Source organism: Azolla caroliniana, unplaced genomic scaffold (genome assembly GCF_043228905.1).
Source record: "Azolla caroliniana isolate FFs.n. ecotype wild unplaced genomic scaffold, voAzoCaro1.0.p SCAF_13, whole genome shotgun sequence".
Classification (NCBI taxonomy): Eukaryota; Viridiplantae; Streptophyta; class Polypodiopsida; order Salviniales; family Salviniaceae; genus Azolla; species Azolla caroliniana.
The window spans coordinates 6463260-6475755 of NW_028230448.1; the positions used below are offsets into that span (position 1 = coordinate 6463260).

General features: G+C 36.8%; 2 protein-coding genes across 2 annotated transcripts; one reads left to right on the forward strand and one right to left on the reverse strand.

Annotated features, from left to right (window-relative positions):
• The first annotated feature begins 803 nt into the window (after window positions 1-803).
• Window positions 804-6929, forward strand: LOC147856020 (DNAse I-like superfamily protein). The gene is made up of 7 exons (XM_087329381.1): window positions 804-1056; window positions 3491-3532; window positions 4557-4639; window positions 4712-4813; window positions 4989-5203; window positions 5278-5372; window positions 6615-6929. Exons 1-7 carry the CDS (start codon window positions 873-875, stop codon window positions 6857-6859), a joined length of 966 nt encoding a protein of 321 aa, XP_087185507.1. The 5' UTR covers window positions 804-872; the 3' UTR covers window positions 6860-6929.
• Window positions 6930-10550: 3621 nt separating this feature from the next.
• Window positions 10551-12224, reverse strand: LOC147856021 (uncharacterized). Its single transcript, XM_087329552.1, has 3 exons — window positions 11865-12224; window positions 11008-11189; window positions 10551-10918 (listed from the first exon to the last, which is right to left on the reverse strand). The coding sequence occupies exons 1-3, from the start codon at window positions 12160-12162 to the stop codon at window positions 10847-10849; spliced, it is 552 nt and encodes a 183-aa protein (XP_087185678.1). The 5' UTR covers window positions 12163-12224; the 3' UTR covers window positions 10551-10846.
• Window positions 12225-12496: the final 272 nt, after the last annotated feature.

The following is a 12496-nucleotide window of genomic DNA, read 5'->3' on the forward strand; positions in this document are numbered from 1 at the left end:
TCCTACTCAATGTTTCACATGCACACATAGATTTCCATAACAGTGCAAGTCCTTTTGCATGGTAAAAACTATCTAGGAGATTGAAATGGTTAATATAGACTTGCATGAAATTCAAGAGACCAAGTTGATTTCAACAACATAGAATTTGCGGACCAAGAGCCATGAAGGCCATCAAACAAGAACCCATATCATACTTGAATTATATTATAGAACCCGATATCTAAGGTAGTCCAACAATACCTTATATGATGGAGATGGTAAAGCTTTAACTCATTGGAAAAAAACTCATTGAGAGGGTGATAAAACTTTCCTAGTTATTGAAGCCCGAATTTGTAATAATAATAATAATAGCCCAAAGGAGTGTCGCAATTAGGCATGCATGGAAGGAGGAGGATGAGATGCCAATCGAGTCGAGTTCAGAGTCAATTGTACATAATGAAGAGTTAGACAATCCATCCGCCTCACCAAGTCGCTCTCATTTTTTGAAGAGAGGATTGATTGATTTGATTGTTATGTTGTTGTGTGGATTGATTGATTGATTGGGAGGGAGGGGTATTCTTCTCGTAATTATTCAATTCATACTGCCTTCTTCATTCTCTGCTCTGCGCTGCAGGGGTATTCTCGTAATTATTTAATCCTTCCTTCCTTCCTTCCATTCTCTGCTCTGCTGTGAATTGAAGGTTTGCACTGTGCAGCGATGGTGGACACGCTTTAGCTGCTGCAACCCCCCCCCCCCCCTCCCCTCTCTCTATCCCTCTGTCAGCAGGACAAAGAAATAAGATAGGCAAAATAAGAAGAGGAAAAGAAGAAGAAGAAGAAAGGAAGAAAACAAGAAAGCGGGAAGAGGGAGAAGAAGACCGCATTACAGAAAAATGAGCGTCTCTTTGACAGTCATGACTTTTAACCTGCATCGAGATTGCAGAGAAGAAGAAGGCGACGGTGGTGAACCAGCAGCAGCAGCAGGAGGAGGAGGAGGTCACACGTGGGAATCACGCAGAGATCTCTGTATCACCATCGTCTCCAAGTATGCACCCACCATCCTCTGCACCCAAGAAGGTATTTAAATCATATTTTCTTCACAGATTTGTGAACTTCATCAATAGAAAGAAAGAAAGCAAGCATCGTGATCTATTGCCTTCTGTTGGAAATAATAACTAGTTGTTTGGATTGATCATTATATTGGCTAGAATAGTTTGTAGGACTTGGGATGGATTGATTGTAATGTAGAGTAGGATTTCCAGAATGTTAGATTTGAGTTAAATAAATTCGCTTCATTACGTAAATTGTTCATAATAAAGACAAAATCATTCATGTGAGTGGATATAAGCATAAATTGATCACCTAGGTTATTTGAGTGGATGGATTGGTCATAATGTTAAAAGAGTAACTAGACTAAATGAGTGGTTGAATGTCTCTGTACTTGCCCCGCAAAGTTCCGAAAAGAAATTGATTATAATGGCTCATAAAATAACTAGGTTACCTGTTTGGGTGGATTGGTCCTTTTGTAGAAATAGAATAACTAGTGAATGCTTGATTAGGATAGCTACGATATGTGAGTGGTCGGATTGGTCATAATCTTGACTAGAATAATTAGGTTATGCAATTGGATGGATTGATCATAGTGTTAAAATAGCTTGACTAGGTTATGTAAGTGGATGAATTGGTCATAATTCTTGAAAAAGAAATGTTATGTGAGTGGATGGGTAGGTTAAAATGTTATCTAGGATTGAAAGGCTAACATGGTCATAGTGGAGCCTACAACACTGAGATTACATGGGTGGGTGGTTTGCTTTTGATGTTATACAAGCATGCACAATCAATAGCGAATGAACAGTACGCACAACTGCTGAACTTGCTGTACATTTGGAAAGGAGATCAAATAATGGAATGTAAATTTAGTTCCATCCTGAATCTTGAATGTTTTCATTGTAACCATGGTGATGATAAATATTATACCTATACTAATTAAGTTACTTTGGGCAGGAGAGGCCGAACTGTATGTGCGGTGCACAGGATTAAATGTGGAAAGGACTTCAAATCATTTGTGCAACGAATTTGTATATTTTGCTTGGTTTCAACGTTTCACTGTTTTTATTCATCATAGCCTTGGTGATAAGTTTTCGTGGAGACTATATGATTGTATGAACTACCTCAAAAAGTGATAAATAAAAATAAGGAGAGACTGGGATTTGGAAACTGAAAGGGTTAATGGCATCTTCCCCTTATAATTTATTAAAAATAGTAAAATGACAAACATAATATGTTGAAACTACTCCTTGGTGGCACAGTTGGCAGATCTGATCTCCATGACTTTGTGCCTCTCAAAGTCTAAGTGAATTGAAGAGGTCCTGAAATTTTGTCACACAACTGAGTGCATAGAGTTAATATCTCTAAAATGTCGAATTGAGTATACACAAAAACATTAATGACTCCTTATTTCATAAAAGAGTATACAATGGTGAACATAATGTTACTTTAAGTCTACTTCTTAGTGATACAGATCACAGATCGTATCCTCTGTGGCTTTGTGTGTCTCAACCCAGAAGTGATGTGAAGGGGTCCCGGTCTTTCCTATTACATCACTGAGCACATGCAATTAATCCCCACTAAAATGCCAAAATGAGTATGCCCAGAAGGGTTAGTGACATCTCTCCCATCTTTCATAAAGCAGCAAACATAAATTTACTTTGAATCTAGTACTTGATGGCACAGTTGGCAGATCTGATCATCTGTGGTTTTGTGTGTCTCAACCTCGACGTGATGCGAAAGAGTCCTAATCTCTCCTATCAAATTACTGAGCACGTGCAAGTAATGTCTCTAAAATACCAAAATGAGTAATACTCGGAATTATTAATGACATCTGCCCCTTATTTCATAAAAGATATTATCTTGGTGAACGTAATGCTGCTTGGTCTCTGCTCCTTCACGGTACAGTTGGCAGATCCTGATCTTTTCTATTTGTGTGTGTCAATCTAAACCTGATGTGAAGGCATCCTGATCTTTTCTATTACATTGCTGAGTGCTTGGAATTAATGTTTTTACGATGCCAAAATGGGTACACCCACCATTTATCATGAGGTTGGAATGGATAGTGTTGTCTCACATGTGAGAACAATTAAGGAAACAAAATGAGATCTTCCATTGGCAGGCTTGTGAAAGTACTTGGATGATTGCCTCCAAGCTTGCTACATGTACATATAGTTATGGTGTGTCTAATGGTTTTCAGATCATCTCTCTCAATAGAAGCTCAATATTGTGCTTTTTTCTGTGAGTGAGAGCAATCAATATCTCGTTTTCTGCTTCTTCTTTTTATTCCTTGTTGTAGTACGTGGGTATTTTGTAATATGCTCACAACTGAGTGTATTCTCTTTGATGATGAGATTGATGCTTAGCTGAGTTCAGCTTGCTTATACTAATTGTATTATTGCTATTTTTAATAACTAATCTGATTCTTGGGTAACACGAAATATTCTTGTCTTACTGCATACAGGCCTACAATCACAGCTAGAAGATTTGGAACGTGCTTTACCAGGTACGTTTCTCTTTCCTATGTCATTGTACACTTGGCAAGAAAATCAGAATTATATATGTTAACATCTAGTTTAGGTCTCGCTCACTCTTTGTCTCTTCCACCCCACCATCTGTTGTTAAAAATCTTTTGTATGGATGACATATAGTCATGGTTTTCGCAATCAGATTATTCTTAGATCATTCAGTTGTTATCATCAATGCATTTTATAGAGCTCCTATCAATGATTCCAACCAAGCCCAAAACATTGTCATGAAGCAGCTTGATGGTCCATGTTTTCTTAGCTAAGATAATTTTGCTTGATAGTGGGAATCAGCAACAGTTCGGTTTCAGCTAACCGGTTTGGTGTTGTGCAAACCAAACTGGTTAAGGCTCAACCGGTTTGTCCAAACTGGTTAAAATTAAACCGGTTTAGCCAAACTGACTAGCCTTAACCGGTTTGAAAACCGGTTTAGCCCAAAATGGTTTGGTTCAGCTTGAGCCATCCATACCCGAGCTCAAACTGGTTAAGGAAGCTCAACCCCAAGCTGCTTAACCGTTGAAAAACGGTTTAACGGCTCGGTTCAGGCTTGAGCCGAGCCATTGCGGACTCCTACTTGATAGCCTGTTTTCAAAATTGGGATGTTGTTCTTGACATATTTCTTTCTGGCTCATAACTGATTTTTGGCAATTGACTGACTGCATGCCTGAGTGCCTTTATGGATGAATATCTCCGAAGGGAAGAAACAATTTGTTATTGTGCCAATATAGGCTCATCTCATCTCTGAATGCAGACAATTTATTATTTTGTCTAAATTTTTGTTTTTCTTAAGGAAGGAGATATTCATTATTTTGCCAGTGAAACCTTTTATAAAATGGGCACATGAATATCTTGCCTGAAGATTGGCACCACGATTGTGGGATCATATCATTTAACTTCTTTTTGGGCTATCCTAGCTTCCGTTTACTTCACTAGCAAGAACATAGGATGAAAGTACCAATTTTGCTCCCATTTTGTTTCCTACCTCCAATGTAAAATAAAATTCAGGTTATGGGCACTTCGGACTTTCCAGAAAGGGGCTTGATGATGCAACAGATGAACATTGTAGTGTCTTTTACAATAAAGAGCAGGTAATTGGTTATCTCAATTGTGGTTTCTTTTTTCCACCGTGGTTGTACATACATTAGTCGTGCTGGTTTCAGGTCGAGCAATCAGAAGGAGGGACATTTTGGCTCTCTGAATCACCATCTATACCAGCTAGTATGTCTTGGGGGGCAGCTGCACCATGCATTGCAACATGGGTGATATCCTGTCAATTGCCTTATACATACATATTTTATTAATAACCATTAGATCACATTACATATGTGGCAATTTGATTGCATCATGAGAATGTTTTTACTGTGAATGCATTATTTCATCTAACCGTGTCTAAACTTTAACAATGATATCATAGTTTCCCTTGATAATAAATTACACACATTTCAGTTTAAAGGGGTGGAACCACCTGGCTTTTCATTTCAAATTGTAAACACTCATCTAGATAAAACAAGTGCTCGGGCTCGTAGACGTGGAGCTTTATTGACATGGCAGCATATTGCATCACTGCCTCCAAGTCTTCCTGTTCTTTATTGTGGAGGATTCAACACAGAAAAGGAGTCTGCTGTCGGACGTTTTTTGCTCGGAAGATCAAGGTACACATGAATTTCAGAATTTGTCTACACGACATTGAACTTGAAGGTTTGACATAGGGTTGCTAATGCTGCAGGGAGCATGGAGTAGTTGGCGATATGTTTGATGCATGGGCCAGCGCACGTAGAAGAAAAAGTACAAAACTTGTTTATACATACCATGGATTTAAAGGTTAGTTAGGTCTTCTGAAATATTAATTTGTGCATAGTAAGTGATCATTTGGCTAGTGTAATGTATCTTGATTTAGCTTGAGCTCTTTTGCATCTATCAACTGAATGAATTCTTTGGACGTGATAGTTTTCTGTGCATGATATTCATGGCTTGCTTGCGAAATGCTTATCAATCAAATTTTACTGTTCATTTCTCTGTTATTGACCAATGGTAGTTGCAATCAAGGGCCCTTAATCTCTTTTTATGTGTTTTGATGCCCCTACTATTCAGGTTATTTTTTTGACTTTTGATGCCCTTATTATTCAGGTTTTTTTGTGTTTTGATGCCCTTACTATTCAGGTTATTTTTATTTGACTACCTTGTGTTCTTTAAAATGTCTTTGAGTGAAATACATGCTACTAATGAAAACATAGTCCTTCGTTTGACTTGATCCGGAAACCTTTTACTATCCTTATCAGTACCCTACAGAAAGCCACTACATTGGTGCGTTAGAAATACATGATGCATGCTTGTATCATTGTACAGTATGGGAGTGTGTTATTTTTCCTACTTGTACGACAAATTTCTATCAATGTAATGCATGATATGTGAAATTAGTTAGACATTAGGAAATTTGCACTTTCAATAGTTTTGAGTTGCAACAGAGTGAGGATACCCATGTTTAGTTGGTAAAAATATCAGAATAAACAGGACCATGTCAATCTCATCTTAACTGTTTTTCTGTAGTGTGTTTGCTTACTGCTGGATATATCTATCAGGAAACAGTTTGTGGTTAGAGCATAATTGAGAGTGCATTTATTATAAGAGTCATGGTCATTACCACTGGCATACTATGGTGGCACCTTGGATATGTTGCGTTCTGAGGAGATGGATAATTATCATTGACACTATTTTATTTAAAATTCTTAGTATTACTCTTTGGTGTGTTTGGAAGAGAGTCGTTCTCACATTGTGGGTGTGGACTAGATTCCAGCTTGGCGACTGTAGTAAATGTATGATGAGAGCTCATTCACACCTTGAGGAGTCAATGGGATGGTTTGTCCTTAACTTGGATGGGAGAGAGTATCAGTATTTTATGCTATTAGTGAAGAAAACTTCTTTGTTAATATGTATAGTTCTTGAGATAATAGACTCACATAAGCTTAATTTACAGTTCCAATACGAGATAGGCAATACAATTTTGTCTCTAGTAACCATCATATACCATGATTGGAATGCTTGTGTTCTATGTTTTCTTCGCAGGAGAAAACCAAGGAACAGCAGCAAAGGTGAAACTACTATTGAAAGCTCTCTTCCTATGCTGGGACCGAAGGAATCAAGATTTACATGTTGATTGGATCCTATTCCGGGGACGGTCGCTAACACCCATATATGCCGAAGTGGTGGATGATAATACAAGTGGTCACTATCCTTCAGATCACTACCCTTTGTATGTTGAGTTTTCTTTGCCAAGAAGTGTGAGACATCTTGATGAGACTACGGTATGATGTGAACATTATCATCATTTATCTGACTCTTTAAATTTATAAATTTAAAACAAGCATCACTATTATTTTCTTGTGTATTTCACCTAGAAAGCATGTGCTTCGTTCGCTCATTTAATGGGAGGTCTTTTTGAATACTTGTAGAGTATATTTATCTAGATTTCTTGCATGATTGGATGCTGTAATAGCTTGAGAATAAGTGTTAAGAAACCATCAGTGGACCCTATCTCTCATTGTATGACGAGGATGCTTTTTGCCATTTCTCTGAGTTATGAAGCTACTGAAAGCATTACTAGATGCCTACATGTGGTCTTGCTATAAAATCAGAATTGACATGATTTGGTTCTGTGGTACGCTTATTATGTAATATTTGTGTAGTTGAACTTGAGGAATAAGTAGCCAGTACAGAGTTCAAGAGTTTGTACGTATCATAGCTGATGAAATTGGATAACGATCAGGTCAAATTTGTAGTCTGTAGAAGACTATCAAACTCAGTAAAAGTTTTCTGATGAATGTGTTGGAAATGTCATTGAAGGGTCATAAGTGTAATTATCTATTGTGAAAGTGGTTTGTATGGTAAAAAGTATAACTAGAAATGAAATATGGTAACATAATTTTTATGCTCGAAAATTCCATTTCCAGAGATGCTATCCTTGATTCTATGGGTATGTATAATGCACTGTGTTGTGATGATGTATTGATTGGGGGTTCACCACTTGACAATTCCAATTAAAAATGTAAGTATAAAATCTCTTGAGACTAATTGTAAGGAGCAATTAGCAACAGTTTGGTTTGGTTCAAGCGAGAGATCGAGAGTCTTCAACCAAAAATGTTTAAGAAATTGAAACCTAAACCAAACCTAAACCTCAAAACATTTTTATTGAGTTGTTTAGTCCTGGTAAACCTGAATCGTTTAAAAAATGTGAATCATGTCTGTATTGGATACAAACAGATATGATAGGTTTTAAATTTTTTTTGTCAACTAATATTATAACATGATTGTTTTAAGTTGTTAAATTAATAATTGCTTACAGTTTAAGTTGTGATTCTTGTTAGATAGAGCCTAAATAGTTAAAAGGATACATTTCAAATTGAACCAAATTGATAATTCTTGAAGCTCAATCAAGTTGTTTTCAAACCGATAAATTGTGACCAAACTGTTACATGTGAAGTCCTTAAAACAGTGGTTTGAGGGCTAAATTTTGGCTTAAATTAAGTTGTTGATTATTGGTAATTGCAGGAATGTAGGTTTATTGCTGGTCTTTTCCAAATATTGTGCATGCATGTCATATTAAGTTATTTCATATTTGTGGTCAATGGATGCAATTTATTTCAGAACTTCACATATCTTGAAAGCCACATGCAACATTCTATTCAAGAAAAAACAATAAAGCGAGAGTGGGAAATGCAACTTGTAGAAATTACAATGCTTCTCCCATGGAAATTGGAATGGAGTTAAGCTTGTTATGAGGAAAAACTTAGGTTCTCTAATTCTATGATTTTGATGATATAATGTAAACTATGAAGCCTTTTTGTGTTGACTCTCAATGTCATAAAAGATATTTGTTCCTATTCCTTTCCTATAGTATACGATTAGTATATTAAGTGAGCATATAACAATAAATAGATTACAAGATGTAAAAGGATCATTTAGGAACATTTGTAGGCAAGTGAAAGAGAAAGCAAGCATGTGTTACATAAATAATAAACCTGTAGAGTAAGAAAGAGAGTTTTATCAAAGTATCGTTGGGGAGAGATGTGAAGTGTTTATGCACATTTTCAAGAGGAAGGGGGTGGGAGGCTATCTTTATTAAGCTTGGGACAAACGTAGAGAATGACAAAGGAGTATTACTTAAAAATGGTTATGAATTGGCATGTTCGAAATTATAAAGTGGGTTTTGAAACGGCTTATGCATTTGCTTAGTCTCCTATTGAATTTTTGTGTACCTTCTTCACACATGGGTTCCTAATTAAACAAAGAAATATCTTATATCCCAAGTTTTGTTTTGTGAGAAATGTTTGAACAACCATTGTAGAGTATATTTATTTCTACAATATAAAATGTTTACTTTCATTTCCCTCGACATCAAGAGAGCTGAACTTTAACACTTTTTCACAATCGTAAATCCCTTGTGATGCTAAAAGCTAGCAAGAGAATTGTTTTCTTTTGTTTCAGTGGAAAGTAAAAGAAAAAGGAGATCATTTGGGGAAGACATGTTTTTGAAGTAGATGTTTTGGAAATAGATCTATAAATATTACACCATAGTAACTCATAGATATGAACATTAGAGCCTTGGCGAAAGTTTCATCGTTAATCAAGGTTATCATCTACCTTTTCATTTACATTGGAATGTTTAGGTAGGTATAATGTACAAGTTCTTTGGTTTCTAGTTCCTTCATCAAAGTTTACTGTTCGGGTTAATCTTCATTGTCATTATGATTAATGCCAATGCACATGACCATTGTCTTCATAGATAACTCAATTTAATAATTGGCTACTTATTTCAACATTAGTTAGTGCGCTTGGAATACTCAATAATATGTTCTTCCCATAGACAATAATTTTGTGATGAGATTTACATCAATCTTAATCTAAGATGAGATTACAACCCATTCTCATATATGTCAGTCATCGACCTTTGATTGATGAAGATGGTTTTATGATGAGGTCATGACATCCAGTTACATTGTGAGCATCTTGAGTTAGGATGGATAAGTTGCCATACACATAATTAATTTGATCCTCAAGTTGAATCTTTCGTGGTCACTTTCAGATAGTTTGACTGTGTTTTATGAGTGTTAACACTAAATCTCCAATGTGATGACAAAAAAAGAATTTGGTTTTTAGACCCTCATGGAACTTGAACTTGTCTCAAGCAAAAGAAGTCATAAATTCTCATTTTCGTCAACTGTTAACAGGCTAAGAGCATTAACAAATTTAATATGTTTTTTTGTATTCTAATTTTGAGTACTAATAATAACTAGAGAAGACATTGGCAGGTGCTAAAAATTTCAACATACACATAGTCCAAGGCAATGAGTTTATACATCTACATATCCATTCCGGGGTTGATCCTTCTGATACTGGTGTGCATGTGTTGCTACATGCTAGGGAGGCGGACTGCACATTATGGCTCTACGAGTGAGGGGACAACACAACCAACCAATGTCATCCCCACCAACCCTAATTTCTCTTACCCACGATAACATGCTTTGTAACCATGACAACAAGCTTCATTTGAGCATGATGATAAATCAACTTTAAACAAATGACAACCTTGATTTTGAGCACAAATATGAACCAATAATTTGGTCATTAATCATTTGAAATGGTTGGAACTTTTAATTTGAAAATCGTAAAATAAATGCAGAGTTAATTATATATATATATATATTGGGGGGGGTGTGTGGGGTTTACAGTTTCTAGTTTTGAGTACAATTTCCAGTTTCTAAATCAATAAAGAGTGTGCACACCTGAAACATTTGACACTGCTAGAGTAAGGATTAAAACAGTAAAGAGGATTAAAACAGTAAAGAGGATTAACATTAGTAGATCACTACTATTGTAAGAGCTAAAAGAATAAATAAAAAGGACACACGAGTGTAACCATCTAGCACCATCAGTAAGTGAGACTGATCTGCTGCTTATCAGATACACAAGAATACCCTTCCGCAATGCACGCAAAGGATGTGTACATTAGTTATATATATCCCTTTTGTTATAATTTTTCTGGTTATTCACACAACCAGCAACTGTTTCAGGAAATTTGGCACCATAAATCAACTTGTAACTGTTCCGTTATAACTGCGTGTATAGTGAATGGAAAATCCATGTTCCTACTATACAAAGCATTTCATTATACTTGTAGAATAGAGCAAATTATGTGTACACCAACCAACCATCACAGCCCTATCTATGCAAAGCAGTTACTATATATATATATATATATATATATATTCTTGCATCACAGAACCAAATCTTGCACAAGGTTACAGCTCCCTCCCTTCCTTTTGTCTAATACCTCTATAGGGAGAGAGAGACTCCCAAACCTTATGCACATCCTACAAGAAAATGATAAATAGCTAAGAATCTCTCATCGGTCGGTAATGGATCAGTCAAGAAATTAACAAGTTAATGATGTTGATATCACCTGTAAGAAACCAGGCAAAGGTGGTTTTCTCTCTTCACACACTTTGTGCTTCTTCTCGCACGCCTCTAGACAGCCTTTCATCCTTTGTAGAAGCGCTGGAATGTCTTTCTTCAAAGCAGCTATTTGAGCTTTCAGCAGTTTGACTTGGGCTATGGCATCATCGTTGCTGGGATAATCTTCCTCTTAAGAAACACATACACAAAATATCAAGTTTGACGCCAAATGTAGATTGAAAATAAGATATAAGAGGAGCCCAATGTAAGCGTGTGAGCCGTATCACAAGAACAGAGGAAACCCGGGAATCCACACACAAACACATAATTAAAGGCAGCAAAGGTTCAATGTAAACATGTCAGTCACAAGAAGTAGAGTAAAGATATATCGGCACCAGACTAAAACTTTTATTATTAGTGTCTGACGGATCAAACCAGGTATCTAAGCTGCAATGGAGATGCAGGTAAAGTACGATAATGATGCACTTAGCTTGCGGTTCTCAAGAGTCTGGCCAACTACAACTTGAATCTAATGTGCCATAGAAAGGCAGTTTGATGCATACTTGGACCGACACAAGATTTGAATCTTTCTCTTTTACTGTCTAACAGAACAGAACAAATGCAGTTTCATGCAAGAATCGATGTTTTCTTCAACCGATACAACATTTTTCAAGTCCTTCTCTTTTTTATTGTTCAGAAAATCAAACTGTAGATCATCAACGAAATGATGCAGATGGGTAAAAGAAAGAGTGCAGCTTCAAATTTACGGGTTTCAACAGTGCAGAATACTAAGAAAAGGCGTAAGATTTGGTGTAGGGTTTCAAAAGTAAGGAAGAAGCAGGAAAAGACGCAGTCAAACCATACCTCGGCCACCACCATCATCGTGGTCATCATCATCATCGACGGGATCATCTAAAGACAATTCAGGTGGTCTTGTGTGGTGAAGGTACGTCTGAATGCGAGAGGAGATAAGGGAAGGACCTTGGGAGCTGTAATGCTGAGCTTTGGAGGCCAACCGCTCGATCTCTGCTTGCAACTCTCTCACCTCTTCGTCGTCGTCATAGTCTTCTCGGAACATTGAGGCCAACATAGCCTCCACAGACACAGGAGACACAGGAGACACCTTCGCCTCTCCCATCTCCCTCTCCATCGCCATCGCCATCGCTGTCGCTATCGATCTCTCTGTCTCTGTCTCTCTGTCTCAGAGGAGCTTGAGTTCCCGCCTTTTAGTCCAAAGGCATGCTTGAGTGGGCATCATCTCTCAATGTCAGCCAAATACATATATATGTACATGTAACATATATGTATGTATTATATATATGCATAGATTGACATATTCGCATTCGTGGGATTTTCCATTCGAATGCAAACGAATACGCATACATTCGTGTGGTCAAGTATTCGTTTTTAAAAAAAAGGAAAAAAAAGGAGGTGAAGTCCCTCCTTTTAGTTTCTTAGGAAAAAAAGGGGGACTTGACAATAAAAAGGGGATAATA

What these genes read in the sequence shown, in the direction of transcription:
- LOC147856020 (XM_087329381.1), top strand. Translation starts at nt 873, where the DNA reads ATGAGCGTCTCTTTGACAGTCATGACTTTTAACCTGCATCGAGATTGC. An exon ending in CATCCTCTGCACCCAAGAAG is followed by an intron (nt 1,057 to 3,490) that starts GTATTTAAATCA and finishes TACTGCATACAG; the next exon opens with GCCTACAATCACAGCTAGAA. An exon ending in TTTTTGCTCGGAAGATCAAG is followed by an intron (nt 5,204 to 5,277) that starts GTACACATGAAT and finishes CTAATGCTGCAG; the next exon opens with GGAGCATGGAGTAGTTGGCG.
- LOC147856021 (XM_087329552.1), bottom strand. Translation starts at nt 12,162, where the DNA reads ATGGCGATGGCGATGGAGAGGGAGATGGGAGAGGCGAAGGTGTCTCCT. An exon ending in CGATGATGGTGGTGGCCGAG is followed by an intron (nt 11,190 to 11,864) that starts GTATGGTTTGAC and finishes GTGTTTCTTAAG; the next exon opens with AGGAAGATTATCCCAGCAAC. An exon ending in CTTTGCCTGGTTTCTTACAG is followed by an intron (nt 10,919 to 11,007) that starts GTGATATCAACA and finishes ATTTTCTTGTAG; the next exon opens with GATGTGCATAAGGTTTGGGA.